Here is a 16,388-nt window from a genome sequence, read left to right as displayed (position 1 = left end):
GGGCACATTAATTCAGATGAAAAAAATCCAAGAATTTAGCACAACGTAAGAAGGTTGAATCCAACTCTAGAGTGTTCATACGCAGTCTGAAACCACCGCATTCTACAACCACCAACCATTAAGGCTTGGGGAGGGAGACAAAAAAAAATGATCAAGCCGACGCATGTGCATAAAGATCCATGTGGTGACTTGGCCGCCTCTGGAAGTGAAGAGGTGCCCCACGACATACCAGATTTGGTTGCCAGTGACTCGGTCTCTAAGATGGATCTCTACATATTCAATTGAATCATCTGAAGAGACCATTAATCGGAAACCGCATGAAATAGATGATCGAACCTTCCTCACCAGTTTTGCGGTCTGCATTAAATCCGAAAGTGCCCAATTTGGCTCTACCAGACAAGGGGAGCTTCATGACTTTGGCAGATTGCTGGCACTGGATGGAATTGAATCAGGTCCCTGACAAGCTCTCGTTTTGTTTTACATATAATGTTCATAAGCCTCTGGCTTTTATTCCGCCTAATGTCAGCAAGCCTTGTTTGATGAAGGGGCCCCCCCGACAAAGTAAAAGAAAAAAAGATGAGGCTTCTGTGCTCTCTTTAGAGCGTTTAACTTTAGTAAAGGATGGCCTCATATTAAGCAGAGCGAATGTGACGATTCCTCTACATCACATCCCGGCGCTACGTTCTATATTGTCAACTGAGGCAGTACAAGACTCCATTCTTAGTATAAGGCTGTACCACCCGAGTTCAGGGTAGGGTAGACAAGAGCAGCCAGGCTTATCTTAGGAGGGAGAGGGGGCTAAAGAATTGGCACACATGAAATTGTAATACAAATGGTTCAAAGAAACACTATGGATGTAAAAAATAAATGATTTAATTGAATACAGGTAGGCCCAGATAAATCTAGGGGTAAATAAGTACTATCACACATTATATGTAATCTCAATTATAAAAACACAACACTATACTTGAAGGTACACAGACCCAAAGTATACACCTTATTTTGAACACCTAACAGTAGTTCTAGGGCAGTCAAAACCTTTTCATACACATTCAGTATAGGTCACACCTATTCTTGGGGAGTAAAAACCAATGGTTACTTTCACAATTACATTCAGTAATACAAGGGCAGTAGGCCCTACCAGTTGTACAGTGACACTCAGTACAAATCACATAATCAGTCAACTGGACAATATACTGTTTGTGAATAGTGGAACACTTATTCCAGGTAAAGTAAAAACCTACAACTACTTTTTTGTGATAAGACAGTTATACTAGGTGAATAAAACCGAAGGATGTAATATTCAATTACAGGCGCTTTTGAGATCATTGAAACACATATTGAGATAAGCAGTAACTCTGGTAACTTATTTTTGGATGACACAGAAGACTTAAGGTAAGTAAAACCCATATACTTTTTTAATCTCACAAGGAGTCCAGGTTAGATCTTTTCCCAACTATACAAGTGATTGATGTAGGACTTATAAGGGACCGTTAGATCCATAGACTCTCGGTTAGATAGCACAGGGAAAGTAAATCCTAATATTACACTTTACTGAATGACTCAGTTATTCTAGGTAGGCAACAACCTAATACAGACTTATTCTGGACAGGCTAACAGAAAATCAGGGGATGCAAGAACCAATTGGGGGACACTCATACAATTATCCTAAGAGGACTAATCTGGTGATACCAACAGTTGGAGGACACTCATACACTTACCCTGCAGCAATTATCTGGTGAAACTAACACATTCCTCTTGGGAAGAGGCACAACCTAATCACAGGTTAGTAATATACCTTCACATCTACTTTCTATTAGAATAGCAAAACAGTTTCTAAGGAAAGAAAAGATGTTAACCATACTTTTAAAAAGTAAGAACTTTAACTGTTCACTCTTAAGAGTTACAGTTACCAACCAAATCCTTTACAAGTAAATAACTTGTAAACACTTATTTTCTTTTCTAGGCAAAAGGCCCAATCCCTTAAAAGTATTTCCCTTATTCTTGGAGCATGAGTGTTCTCAGTGGCAGAAGGGGGGGGTCACTAGGAACTAGTGTCCAACAAGCAGTGTCAGGATAGGTTCTTAATTAGCAAAGGGAACAAGTTCCTTAGGAAGACTGAGCAAACAGGCGAGTACTTTACTTATGGGTTAGAAGAGGGTCCAGGAGCTTAACAGAAGACACCCCAGCAGGATTCTAGCAGTGGGGCTGGGTGCACTGGATGAGAAGCCTCCCCATCACAGAAAACACCCCAAAATTACACAGAATTCCTAAGAGACTAAAGGTAAGTACATACCCAAGCCAACACAGTACCTCAGCATTGAAGATTTTTCAGCAGGAGGGCTTCAGGATCTGCAGCCAAAAACCTGGGCGTTGAATTCCTTCACTAACAAGACTTTCGCAGCAAGGATCACAGTGAAGGCTCTAGGCAAGATTTTACTCGCGCTGGACGCGGCTCTGTGGATTTGGCACCTTTTTCAGGAGCACCTAAGAAGAATTTCGCTGGTCGGATTCTCACAATTTGCAAGGTCCAGCACTCTGGTAAGGTGACTTTTCAGACTAGAATCATTCCTCTGGAGATCCAGCAAGATGCCCACGAAGTTTCCGCGAGATTCGGAAGTCTGTGCACCACACAATGGCTCGAGGACTCAGGGTATTACAGCCCTGCAAGGTCGCAGCAGGTCATGCGATGGCTCAGAATGCAGGTCTTTAGTCTAGTGGGTCTCACCAGGCTCTTGGTTGTAATTTTCGGAGTCCCCAGGTCAATTGGAAGGAAGGGCTACAGCAAGCTCCAGTTACACAGCAGGCTCTCTGGTCGCTGAAAATCCGGTCAGCTGCAAAATTCACCATCTTCCTCTTTGATTTTGGTTCCAGTGGTCGACGAACTCTTCAGCTTCCAGGTTCGGACTTTTAAGCAGGGACCCAGCCAATGCAACAGCCTTGGAACATTCAAACTTGGGGGATTGGCAATCCTTTCAGGACAGCCAGCCCTCCAGTTTGAACTGGAATCTTGCACTCAGGGTGGAAGACAAAGGGCTGAAGAGTTTGACTCCTCCCTAGATTCCTGCCTTCACAAACACTCTGGAGTCAAGATAAAAATCACACAAAGGAATTTACCGCCCTCGATGTCAGGTGAAGGAACAAGAAAGGACAAGGTACACTAAAATGGTGAAAAAAACAAGACAGTAGCCATTTTGGTAAATTGAGCACCCATGGGTACCTTTACTGGGGCTGTGCAAACAGCCTGCGGTAAAGGTGCACCAAATGGATAAAAAGTTTCACTGCCACCACATAAGTTGGATGGTGCTGGTCTCACTTCTGTAAAAGGGATCCAAAGTTCCTTTCTACCATTCTACCATTGGGAACTGTAATTCTCGCAAGGTTAGCCAGAGAAAGTTAAAAGGGGAGCCCCTAGGGCAGGGGTGCACAACTGATTTTGACAGAGGGCCGAAAGTACATTACATGAGGGCTATAGTGGGCCGAAAAGTAAATGTGGGCGTGGCGGTAGGCGTGGCGTGGCAGGAGGCTTTTGTCATGATCTCTGCTTCCAAAAGATCAGGACTTGCCCGACTCCCTTGGAAGCAGACCCATAACCCCGGTTCCGAGTGCCAGCCAGTCCCAATTGGGACCTTTTGGACCCTGTCCTGGCGCCAGTGGCACCAGGCTCATAAAGTTGCCCAGTCCCAGCGCTGGAAGCGCCGGGCTCATAATGCTTGGGTGGACTTACCTGCAGCAGACCATGCTTGCTTACTTACCTGCCAGTTGAACCCCTGATCCTCTTCTGTTTGGGACTACTTTTCCTGTTGGGTGGGGCAGGAGCCACTCCCTAGGTTCAGAACACGAACTCTTCTGGAAAGCAGGAACTCTTTTCTTACTTAGGCGTGGCTGTGGAAGGAGACACCTAAGCACTACAGGAGGCTATTTAAACCACACCCGATGGATGAATCTTGCTTTGCGTTATTCTGCATTCTCTGCAGCAGAACGCTCATCGTGTCTTCTGCTTCTGATCCTGGGCCTAAGGGAACAAAGGCTTACCATCCTGGAATCCAGTCTTCAGCAGCACCTGTAAAGACAAAGAAAGAACAGGTTAGCACTACGGTCTTCAGTGGCAGCGCATCTCTTACCTGGTCCATCGGCTGTCACCAACGCCTCGCGCTGCATTCCGGCATCTGAAAGACAAAAGCTTACCAGCTCTTCGCACGCTCCGGAGGCTTTCGGCGCTGCACCCCGCATCTGAAAGACAAAAGAAGGTGCGTTTAAAGACATTGGGCAACTTTATTACTCACGTGCCATTACTCCTTCCCACGCCGAATCCAGTGGGTATTCCAGCACCCTTCAGCTTCTCTAAAGCTCCGAACTTGTACCTGCAAGATAAAAGGGACAGTTAGTGTGCATCGTGAAGCAGGCTACAAGCGCTTACTTACGTGCTTCCAGGCGCTTCTATTCCTCACGCGGGTTCGATCCTCAACTCTTATCAGCCCGCCATCGCCGGAACCCTGCAAAACAAGAGATATCATTACAAAAGACTTTTGACATTTGAAGTGCCCAGAACTTACCGTTCGTGCAGTTAACGACGGACAGCAGTCCTCTGAGGTCAAGAGGCCTGCACCCTTATCCAGTGAAGAAACTGGTTACGGCACCCTGCCCGAGGCAGATGGAGAGCTCGGCGTTCACTTACCTAAGGTGAGGGCGTTAACCTTTGGGGTTCTACAGGAGAAGAGAAAGGGAAGAGGAGAGAGGCACCCAATAACCCCAGTTCATTAATCCCACATTTTCTATCTGCAGACATCTTACTCTTTGAGTCAGACATACAGTGCACAGAGGTCCAGCCCAAAGAGCAACCGTGTGTTACACATCACCTTTGAAGATACGGCATTCACCCAGTCAAGACCGGCGCCTCTGCGGGAATCAGGTGAGCGTTACAGAACACAAAGACTACCGCAAAACTCCCACCCAGGCGCTATGGAAACCTCGGATACCGACCAGCTAGCCCAGTTACTTGGGGAACTAAGAGCAGAAGTGCATGCAGCCCGTCAGGAAACGAATGCTCTAAGAAGGGAACTGATTATTTCCAGGGAGCGAACAGACGATCTCGCTAGACAATTGCTACAGTCACAAGCCGGACAAACTCTGTTACCCGCATCAGGGGCAAATCTTCCTTCAACATCCTCTACGAACCCAGTGCAGATCAACCTACCTGGGAATGTACCTCTGGCTCCGCCCGAACGATTTTCTGGTGACCCAAAGAGGTTTGCAGTATTTATTAATCAGTGCCGGTTGCACTTCTTATGCCGGCCAGCAGCCTTTCCAACTGATCAAGCTATGGTAGCTTTCGTACCTTAGTGGCAATGCGGCAGACTGGTCGATCCCTCTAGTTAATCAAGATGATCCGGTTCTCCATGAGTTTCAAGCTTTTCAGCTCAGTATGGAAAAACTGTTTGCAAGACATTCACAGGGGCAGGCCTTGGACAATGAGCTCCTTTCATTGCGACAGGGTAATCAAGACCTTTTGGCTTATATTGCGTCTTTCAACAGACTGATAGTGGAAACTCGATGGCCTGAGGACAAAAGGATTACGCTGTTTTATAGAGGTCTACGTGGAGAGCTCAAAGATGTGTTAGCCCAAGTAGTGAATCCCCCGCAAGACTGTTCGGACTATATTGACTTAGTCGTTCAAATTGACCACAGACTGCAGAACAGGAAGGCCGATCGTTCCAAGTTTGATGCTCGAGTATTTTCCAAACCACCAACTCCTACCAAAGGAGTAGACTCCGGGGAACCCATGCAAATAGGGGGCCTGAAAGGACCACTAACACAAAAGGAGCGGGAAAGGAGAAAACAGCTGCAATTATGCCTCTATTGCGGAAACTCGGGGCACTTTCTTCGAGATTGTCCGGTGAAACCAGCCAAGAAGGCAGTAGGAGCTGCAGCTACCAGGGTCACAAACTCTGAGTAGGGAAACGACCTCGCCCGACAAGAATAGAGGTCCTCTTGCCGAGCGTTAAAACCAGTTCCGTGACCTCGCATTTCGTGATACCTATGGTCCTCATTAGCCCTGAACATCCGGATCGATTACATGCGATTGAAGCTTACGTCGACAGCGGTGCCATCGGCAATTATGTGGATCATGAAATGGTTTTGAGGATGAATCTGACTCTTTGTCCAAAGGCTGTAAAGGACGTCATTACTACGGTGGATGGTACGGAGATAGCCTCCGGACCAGTAACGCATACCACCCAAGAAGTGACGCTAGTAAGTCAAGATGGACACCATGAGAAGATCGTGTTCGATGTGATCAAGGCCCCTCAGTTCCAGATTATTCTAGGAATTCCTTGGTTAGAGAAGCACAATCCTCAGATCGATTGGCGAGCAAGAACGGTTCAGTTTCCAGAATGTCTCTCTACTTGTCACCCTCGACCTGGTGTTGCACTGGCAGCAATTTCCTCGGAGGCTCCCCAGTTACCTCCTGAATACCTAGAATTCCAAGATGTTTTCCGGAAGGATCAGGCTAACTCTCTACCTCCTCATAGGTCTTATGACTGCCAGATAGACCTGATACCTGGATCTACTCCTCCTTGTAGTAGAATTTATGCCCTCACCGAGCCTGAGAATCTTCACCTCCGACAATGCCTGGATCAATACCTAGCGAATGGGTTTATTCGTCCTTCCAAGTCCCCTGCTTCCTCAGCTTTGTTCTTCGTTCCAAAAAAAGAAGGGGACCTTAGAACTTGTATAGATTATCGCGCCCTGAACCAGATCACCGTTAAGAATAGATATCCGTTACCTTTGATCCCTGAACTCCTGGACCAAGTCAGAAAAGCATGCATATATACAAAGCTGGATCTTAGAGGAGCCTACCACTTGGTACGAGTAAAAGAGGGCGATGAATGGAAGACGGCCTTCCGCCCAAGTATGGGCTATTTGAATATCAGGTCATGCCCTTCGGACTTTGCAATGCCCCGGCCGCCTTTCAATATTTTATGAACGATGTCCTCAGAGAGCTCATAGATGTGTGTGTTTTTGTTTACATTGACGACATCCTCGTTTATTCTTCATCGGAAATTGAACATCGGAAACACGTAAAAATGGTCCTCGAGAGATTGCGTCAACACAAACTTTTCGCTAAGTTGGAAAAATGTGTTTTCAACGTGACTGAAGTTGAATTCTTGGGATTCATATCACCTAGCGGAGTGCGTATGGATTCAAAGAAGGTTGATGCAATTCTCAAATGGCCATCGCCATCCTCCGTAAAAGGTGTTCAAAGCATGTTAGGCTTCGCTAACTTTTACCGCAGGTTTATCCCCGAATTCTCTCGAATAGTCCAGCCCATCACCGCCTTGTTAAAGAAAAACAAACGTTTTGAATGGTCTACCGAGGCGGAACAAGCTTTCCAGAATTTGAAGACTAGATTTATCTCTGCACCGATCTTAAAACATCCTCGCCCAGAACTCCCCTACATCGTTGAAACTGATGCTTCGAGCCTTGCCATGGGGGCAGTTCTATCACAAAAGGACCCAGTAACCAATCAGTTGCATCCCGTGGCATTTTGGTCCCGCAAATTCTCGCCTCCTGAAATCAATTACACTATTACTGATAAGGAACTTCTAGCTATCAAGTCCGCCTTTAAGGCTTGGAGGCATTATCTTCTGGGGGCCCGACACACCGTTACTGTGATTACAGATCACCGAAACCTGCAATATTTGAAAACCGCAAAAGCTCAATCCTCTAGGCAACTCTGTTGGGCACTATTCTTTGCCGAGTTTGACTTCATAATTACCTATCGACCTGGTACAAAAAACGGTAAAGCTGATGCCCTTTCTCGGATGGAAGTGGGAGAACATTTGATCAATCCTAAACCTGTATCTACCATTCCCGAACAAAGAATTCTAGGTGTAATCGCCACACAATCCATAGAGGAAGTTAAGGATAAAGCCAGGCTACTGGTAACTCCAGCAGACATACAGAATTGGCATCTGCATGGAAAGGACTTTACGGTGAAGGACAACCTATTATATTTCCAAGAACGGTTATACCTGCCCAGCTACTTCTGGTGGCCGTCTTGGAAAAAAGATATCAGAAACTTTATAATGTCCTGTGGAGTATGCGCCCAAAACAAGAGTCAAAAGGAAAAACCAGCCGGCCTCTTACGCCCTATTGACATCCCGCCTCGCCCTTGGCATACGCTTTCTATGGACTGCATCACCGATCTACCTCCATGCTCCGGATACAATACGATCCTGGTAATCGTGGACCTATTCTCCAAGATGGTGCATTTCATTCCACTCAAAGGCTTACCAACAGCAGCAACTCTGGCCCGAGAATTTCTCGAAAACATCGTCCGACTGCACGGTTTTCCTTCAGTTCTAATTTCGGATCGAGGTAGTCAATTTATTTCTCATTTTTGGCGAAGTTGCTGTCGGTCGGCTCAAATTGATGTGAGACTTTCGACCAGCCACCACCCTCAAACCGACGGACAAACCAAGAGGACCAATCAAACTCTGGAACAGTATTTGCGCTGCATGCTACAACAAACTGAAAAAACTTGGAAAGATATCCTTTGGATAGCCGAATATGCCTACAATAACTCTGTCCACTCGGGAACTGGGAAGACCCCGTTTTTTCTTTTATACGGTAGTCACCCTCGAACCTCGGAGTTGGATCCACTCCAAGATCTTGGAACACCAGCAGTAGACCACCTGCATTCTACAATCACCCAAGCCTTTAAGGAAGCCGTTTCTCACCTTCAAAGGGCTAAAGAACAATACAAGAAAGGAGCAGACCAACATCAGAAGGAAGCCCCCCAATATCAAGTAGGAGATCAAGTCTGGTTATCCACCAAATATCTACCTCTAAAAGGACCACGCACATTCAACCCAAGATACCTTGGTCCCTATTCCATCACTACCATAGTAAATCCAGTAGCGGTCAAGTTGGACTTGCCCCCTCACATGAAGATACATCCGGTCTTCCACGTCTCTATTAAAACCCGTGCAACCTCAAACCTGACTAACTACATCTCCAAAACCTATTCTAGTTGATGGAGAACTCGAGTTTGAAGTCAAAAGCATCCTGGATTCCAAGATCTCCAAATCTAAACTATTTTACCTGATTGACTGGAAAGGCTACGGTCCCCAAGAAAGATCCTGGAAACCTGCAGAATATGTCCACGCGCCTCGTCTAATCAAAACATTTCATCGAACATTTCCTAACAAGCCCAAACCCCCGGTTTGGGAGGGGCCTTGAGGGGGGGGTGCTGTCATGATCTCTGCTTCCAAAAGATCAGGACTTGCCCGACTCCCTTGGAAGCAGACCCATAACCCCGGTTCCGAGTGCCAGCCAGTCCCAATTGGGACCTTTTGGACCCTGTCCTGGTGCCAGTGGCACCAGGCTCATAAAGATGCCCAGTCCCAGCGCTGGAAGCGCCGGGCTCATAATGCTTGGGTGGATTTACCTGCAGCAGACCATGCTGCTTACTTACCTGCCAGTTGAACCCCTGATCCTCTTCTGTTTGGGACTGCTTTTCCTGTTGGGTGGGGCAGGAGCCACTCCGTAGGTTCAGAACACTGGAACTCTTCTGGAAAGCAGGAACTCTTTTCTTACTTAGGCGTGGCTGTGGAAGGGGACACCTAAGCACTACAGGAGGCTATTTAAACCACACCCGATGGATGAATCTTGCTTTGCGTTATTCTGCATTCTCTGCAGCAGAACGCTCATCGTGTCTTCTGCTTCTGATCCTGGGCCTAAGGGAACAAAGGCTTACCATCCTGGAATCCAGTCTTCAGCAGCACCTGTAAAGACAAAGAAAGAACAGGTTAGCACTACGGTCTTCAGTGGCAGCGCACCTCTTACCTGGTCCATCGGCTGTCACCAACGCCTCGCGCTGCATTCCGGCATCTGAAAGACAAAGGCTTACCTACTCTTCGCATGCTCCGGAGGTCTTCACACTGCATTCCGGCATCGGAAAGACAAAAGCTTACCAGCTCTTCGCACGCTCCGGAGGCCTTCGGCGCTGCATCCCGCATCTGAAAGACAAAAGAAGGTGCGTTTAAAGACATTGGGCAACTTTATTACTCACGTGCCATTACTCCTTCCCACACCGAATCCAGTGGGTATTCCAGCACCCTTCAGCTTCTCTAAAGCTCCGAACTTGTACCTGCAAGATAAAAAGGGACAGTTAGTGCGCATCGTGAAGCAGGCTACAAGCGCTTACTTACGTGCTTCCAGGCGCTTCTATTCCTCACGCGGGTTCGATCCTCAACTCTCATCAGCCCGCCATCGCCGGAACCCTGCAAAACAAGAGATAGCATTACAAAAGACTTTTAAGACATTTGAAGTGCCCAGAACTTACCGTTCGTGCAGTTAACGACGGACAGCAGTCCTCTGAGGTCAAGGGGCCTGCACCCTTATCCAGTGAAGAAACTGGTTACGGCACCCTGCCCCGAGGCAGATGGAGAGCTCGGCGTTCACTTACCTAAGGTGAGGGCGTTAACCTTTGGGGTTCTACAGGAGAAGAGAAAGGGAAGAGGAGAGAGGCACCCAATAACCCCAGTTCATTAATCCCATATTTTCTATCTGCAGACATCTTACTCTTCGAGTCAGACATACAGTGCACAGAGGCCCAGCCCAAAGAGCCAACCGTGTGTTACACATCACCTTTGAAGATACGGCATTCACCCAGTCAAGACCGGCGCCTCTGCGGGAATCAGGTGAGCGTTACAGCTTTTCAAACCCCCAATTTGTACTAAACACATGGAAAAAGAATGTTTTTGAGGGGTAACTATTTTTATTTGCATTTCAAACTTACATTTTGTACTACACATTTTCCATGGTTATAATTTATTTCTATTTAGTTATTGTATCTCGCCTGTTTAATTAACTTATATATATTTTATTGACCCTAGATACACTATGCCCCATGGCACCCTCACCCACAACCAAACACTATGCCCCATGGCACCCTCACCCCCAACCAAACACTATGCCCCATGGCCCCCTCACCCTAAACCAAACACTATGCCCCATGGCACCCTCACCCCCAACCAAACACTATGCCCCATGGCACCCTCACCCCCAACCAAACACTATGCCCCAGGGCCCCCTCACCCCAACCAAACACTATGCCCCATGGCCCCCTCACCCCCAACCAAACACTATGCCCCATGGCACCCTCACCCCCAACCAAACACTATGCCCCATGGCCCCCTCACCCCCAACCAAACACTATGCCCCATGGCCCCCTCACCCCCAACCAAACACTATGCCCCATGGCCCCCTCACCTCCAACCAAACACTATACCCCATGGCCCCCTCACCCCCAACCAAACACTATGCCCCATGTGTCCCTCACCCCCAACCAAACACTATGCCCCATGGCCTCCTCACCCCCAACCAAACACTATGTCCCATGGCCTCCTCACCCCCAACCAAACACCCCACGGCCTCCTCACCCCCCAACCAACCCCCCCCCAACTCAGCACACACACAAACATGCACCCATACAGACCCGAACCCCCCACCCCAGCACACAAACATGCACCCATACAGACCCAAACCCCCCACCCCAGCACACAAACATGCACCCATACAGACCCAAACCCCCCCACCCCAGCACACAAACATGCACCCATACAGACCCAAACCCCCCACCCCAGCACACAAACATGCACCCATACAGACCCAAACCCCCCACCCCAGCACACAAACATGCACCCATACAGACCCAAACCCCCCACCCCAGCACACTAACATGCACCCATACAGACCCAAACCCCCCACCCCAGCACACAAACATGCACCCATACAGACCCAAACCCCCCACCCCAGCACACAAACATGCACCCATACAGACCCAAACCCCCCACCCCAGCACACTAACATGCACCCATACAGACCCGAACCCCCCACCCCAGCACACAAACATGCACTCATACAGACCCAAACCCCCCACCCCAGCACACAAACATGCACCAATACAGACCCAAACCCCCACCCCCCCCCAACTCAGCACACAGACAAACATGCACCCATACAGACCCGAACCCCCCCACCCCAGCACACAAACATGCACCCATACAGACCCAAACCCCCCACCCCAGCACACTAACATGCACCCATACAGACCCAAACCCCCCACCCCAGCACACAAACATGCACCAATACAGACCCAAACCCCCCACCCCCAACTCAGCACACACAAACATGCACCCATACAGACCCGAACCCCCCCACCCCAGCACACAAACATGCACCAATACAGACCCAAACCCCCACCCCCCCAACTCAGCACACACACAAACATGCACCCATACAGACCCGAACCCCCCACCCCAACACACAAACATGCACCCATACAGACCCGAGCCCCCCACCCCCCAAATCAGCACACACACAAACATGCACCCATAAAGACCCGAACCCCCCACACCCCCCCAACTCCGAACCCCCCACCCCCAACTCAGCACACTCAAGCATGCACCCATACAGACCCGAACCCCCCACCCCCTCAACTCCAAACCCCCCACCCCCAACTCAGCACACACACACTCAAGCATGCACCCATACAGACCCGAAACCCCACCCCCCCCAACTCTCAAACAAGCACCCATATTGACCCGAACCCCCACCCCCCAACTCAGCACACACACACAAACATGCACCCATACAGACCCGAACCCCCACCCCCCAACTCAGCACACAAAAACATTCAAATTAAAACATTCACACATCCGACACACATCCCACACCCCCCCACCTCCGCATCTCAACATACACACAAAATACATTCAAATACAAACATTCACACACCCCCCCACATCTCAACATACACACAAAATACATTCAAATACAAACATTCCTGCAAATCCGACACCCCCCCCCACCCCCGCATCTCAACATACACACAAAATACATTCAAATACAAACATTCATACACATCCGACACCCCCCCCAACATACACACACAAACAAAGCAAAACAAACCTGACACACAAACACAAACAGACCACTTACCGGAGACGTGCTGGAAGGCAGGTAACCGGCAGGTAAGCTGGAACGCTGGAATCGCACTACGGCTGGCGTGGTCCAAGGCTGAAATGCCTTCCGGCATCAAGCCTTATGGACCACGCCAGCCGTAGTGCTGGCCCTCCATTGGTGCAGCACACACGCATTACGTGGCTCGTAGGAGCGACGTGATGCGTGTGTGTGCTGAGCTAATGAGGGCCAGTGTTTTCACCGGCCTGGAAGACAACAAAGACTTTCATCGCGGGCTGGTCAAAAGGGCATGGCGGGCCACAACTGGCCCGCGGGCCGTATGTTGTGCACCCATGCCCTAGGGCAACCCAGAATCAACAGGCACTTACTGCAAAAAAGTTGTCAAAGAGGATAACTTTTAAAAGACACTATGGAGAGTCTAAAAAAATGACACCCATAAAAAAAAAGTAAGAGATTCTGTGAGTGTGGGAAATGGTTCCCACTCCCAGAGGTATAAGGTCAAATAATCCACCAGTAAAATCCAACGGTTCTGGGGTGGACTCCTTTTTGAGTAGAGCTAGTTATGAAGCTGTGGTCTGTTGTGTCTCGTCTCCTCCTGGTCTTGTCTTTATGGAGCGCCCCGATGCCTAAAAATAATGTGCCCTTGTTATAGAACTCGCTCCGCTGAGGATTCAGCCCACAATAAATGCTTCTGTATACCAGGAGACATAATGGTCATTAACCCTCTGTTCTTAGGTTTCAATATCTCAATGCTTTCTCTCTCTGACCCAATATGATAGTAAAAGCAGCTGGTCAGCAATCTTCCATCGCATCGAGAAGACATTGGGAGGCAGGTACAAATGTGTAATGTTATGTGAAGAAACAAATGACAGAACCTAACACAATCACAGAACCTTTCCCCAGATGTCTTTAGTAATCAAAGTTGGTCAACTCGGGGTAAGGACTGCTTTCTCATTGCCCCATAAACTGAGCCAGTGAAGAAAGGGCTGCAGAGTGATCACATACCCAATTAAGAACTAATACCTACAAGCAATGCCCAAGACAAGAGACTAAAATCAAGGCAATTAAAATCCAACAGTAATTGCCAATGGCAAAAGGGGGCTAATCAAAGGACCATAAATTGTGAGCCTTGCTGGCCACACTTTGTAGAACAAATGGTAAAAGCTGGGATAAACTCACATTGACAAAGCCAAGGGAGGACCAGAATGAGATCATATCCATATCAGTATTTGGTTACTTGTGCAGTGGGGAAACGCTGGGGAAGCACAGGTCTAAGGTACCTTGTTCTGGTTGGTTTGTTCCCTCCTCAAAACCCACCCAGCCCCCCCAAGTTCATTCTGCCTGCCCTTTCTGTTTAAACTAGTGAGGACGGAATTAAACCAAGGCTTTTGTCTCACTGTCTTAAGTTTTAATGGGGCTACATCATCAAGAAGGCATTTTAACTGGGAATTGTAAACTTCCAACTATAATACAGGGGTATCATAATCCGAGGTATTGTTGATAATAGAGTCTAAGCTTTGCTCTAATTCTTCAGCTCTTATCTTGTGCATGTCCTGCTAATTATCTTTTTAGGAAGATAATGCACTTCAGGGTTTATCGGGATAAGTGATGGAACATTCCAAAATAAAGTGATAGGACCATATACAGGTCTTAGTGTTTATAATCTTTAAAAGGATATTTCTTGAAGCTGCTCAAACTAAGATGTTACCGCCTGAATGATTAGGTTCGGTGTTATGAATGATAAAACCTTGAGTATTAAGGAGCTTTAAGGCTTTCTGGTCTTTAGGGTTGTTTAGCCATCGGTTAAGGTCTCCTAGCACAATGGTGGAACAATTAGGCGTTTTAAGTGGGTCCAAGAGATGAGCTCGATTTTCATTCAAATCTGGCATAGATTCTGGGGGCCGATAAGATGGATATAAAGTAAATACAGCTGCTCTTGTTAGGAATATATGTTATACCTGCTTCTTTGAAATTGCATCCAAGTCCGTAAGAAGGTTTGGCCACTCATTTGGCCAATCCAGTTTTATGATCTCCACCACAATACGAGCAAAGCCATCCTTAATGTCACTTTTCTCAAGCGTAATGTGCTTGGTTCCCTGAGATTGGGGGAAAAAAATAAAATTAAAATACATTTTCTTAAATAATGAACACAAAAAGATGAACGTGACAGCAAGAATGTAGGCAAGAGGATGTTCCTAAAGAACTCATCAACAATTCACAGGTGAATGGATAGAAACATGGATTGAAGCAAACGTCGCAGGCATTCAAACTGTACAAACATACATCTGGCCTTGTGCTATGATCACAAACGGTATGCCAAAATCCATGAAAGCCCACAGATCATCCAAACCCCTACCACTCACTCTTCAATACATTTCCATTCAAGTTATGCAGTGCTCCTTCATTCCCTTAATTTCATAAGTGCCCCCACCTTCACTAAGCTATACCTGTATTGCCTGTACTTACATTTGATATCAAACTCATGACATTTATCTTCAGTAACTTTTGTTCATTTGGCGACATATCGGTCCATCGTGTCCTGATAAAAGAAAGTCAAATTGTTTTTACTTTCAATGATTTACCATAATCCTTTCTGAAATTAATAAAAAATGTGTTGTTCATGCAATTAAATGTGAAGTTATCTTCTCTGGCACCTTTTTTTTCTACTTTGTGGAAAAGACCAAATTAAATATGAATTATGCTCCTGGAGAGAAAACAGCAATGCATGGTCTGCAAACTGCATCTTCCACTGGGGTACCAGTCCAACCTCGATGTCTGGGACATTCCCGGCCAACGTAGTGCATGCAGACACCTCTTTAAATCTAACCCATATGGGCACTTAGAGGCATCGATTAACTTGACACATCCACAAGTTCAAACACGCTGATGGACTTTCATGGCGCCAGTACCAAGCTAGCATTTTCTTTCTAGTTTACAATGTTTATTATGGCAGAGTGCTTGGTGCCAGGCCCCCCTCAAGCACACTGGTTCATGTTGGATACTCAAGGGCTGCTTTTAGCTCCTGCTTATACAGTCATAATTTCAAACCCTGCCACACGCTGTGCATTCCCTGTTGTTGCAAAGTGAGACATTGCTTTCTGCGCTACGAGGAAACTCTTTAATGATCCTTCCATCACATTGGAGTGTGTGGACCCTCTTAATGTTGCCTCACTTTTACCAGCGACTGTGCTGGCTGAGAGGCTTTGCATGATTGTGCTACTGAGGTGTCCCAATATGCTACTGTCAGGTCTGACATACGGGAGGTACCCTTGGAGGTAGGGCGCATTATATTTGTGGATGGATCATCCATGCGCCTCCCCTCTTCGGGAGCACTCCCGACAGCATCTGCTGCTGTTGGATAGTTAAATGAATGCATGGTTTTGTTGGGCAAGTGACAT

General features: G+C 47.3%; 1 protein-coding gene across 1 annotated transcript in view; it reads right to left on the bottom strand.

The window, feature by feature from the left end:
- The window catches only part of LOC138467361 (exportin-5-like), a 419,600-nt gene that overhangs the window by 355,389 nt on the left and 47,823 nt on the right, over positions 1–16,388 (bottom strand). The window contains exons 3-4 of the mRNA XM_069607325.1: positions 15,457–15,529; positions 14,949–15,086 (exon numbers count right to left, since the gene is read on the bottom strand). Of these exons, the coding sequence (XP_069463426.1) occupies positions 14,949–15,086; positions 15,457–15,529 (211 nt within the window). The remainder of the gene's footprint in view (positions 1–14,948; positions 15,087–15,456; positions 15,530–16,388) is intronic.

The sequence above is a fragment of the Ambystoma mexicanum genome, chromosome 4q, assembly GCF_040938575.1.
Source record: "Ambystoma mexicanum isolate Mex_15411 chromosome 4q, UKY_AmexF1_1, whole genome shotgun sequence".
NCBI classification, from domain to species: Eukaryota; Metazoa; Chordata; class Amphibia; order Caudata; family Ambystomatidae; genus Ambystoma; species Ambystoma mexicanum.
This window is presented reverse-complemented; position numbering and strand designations above follow the sequence as displayed.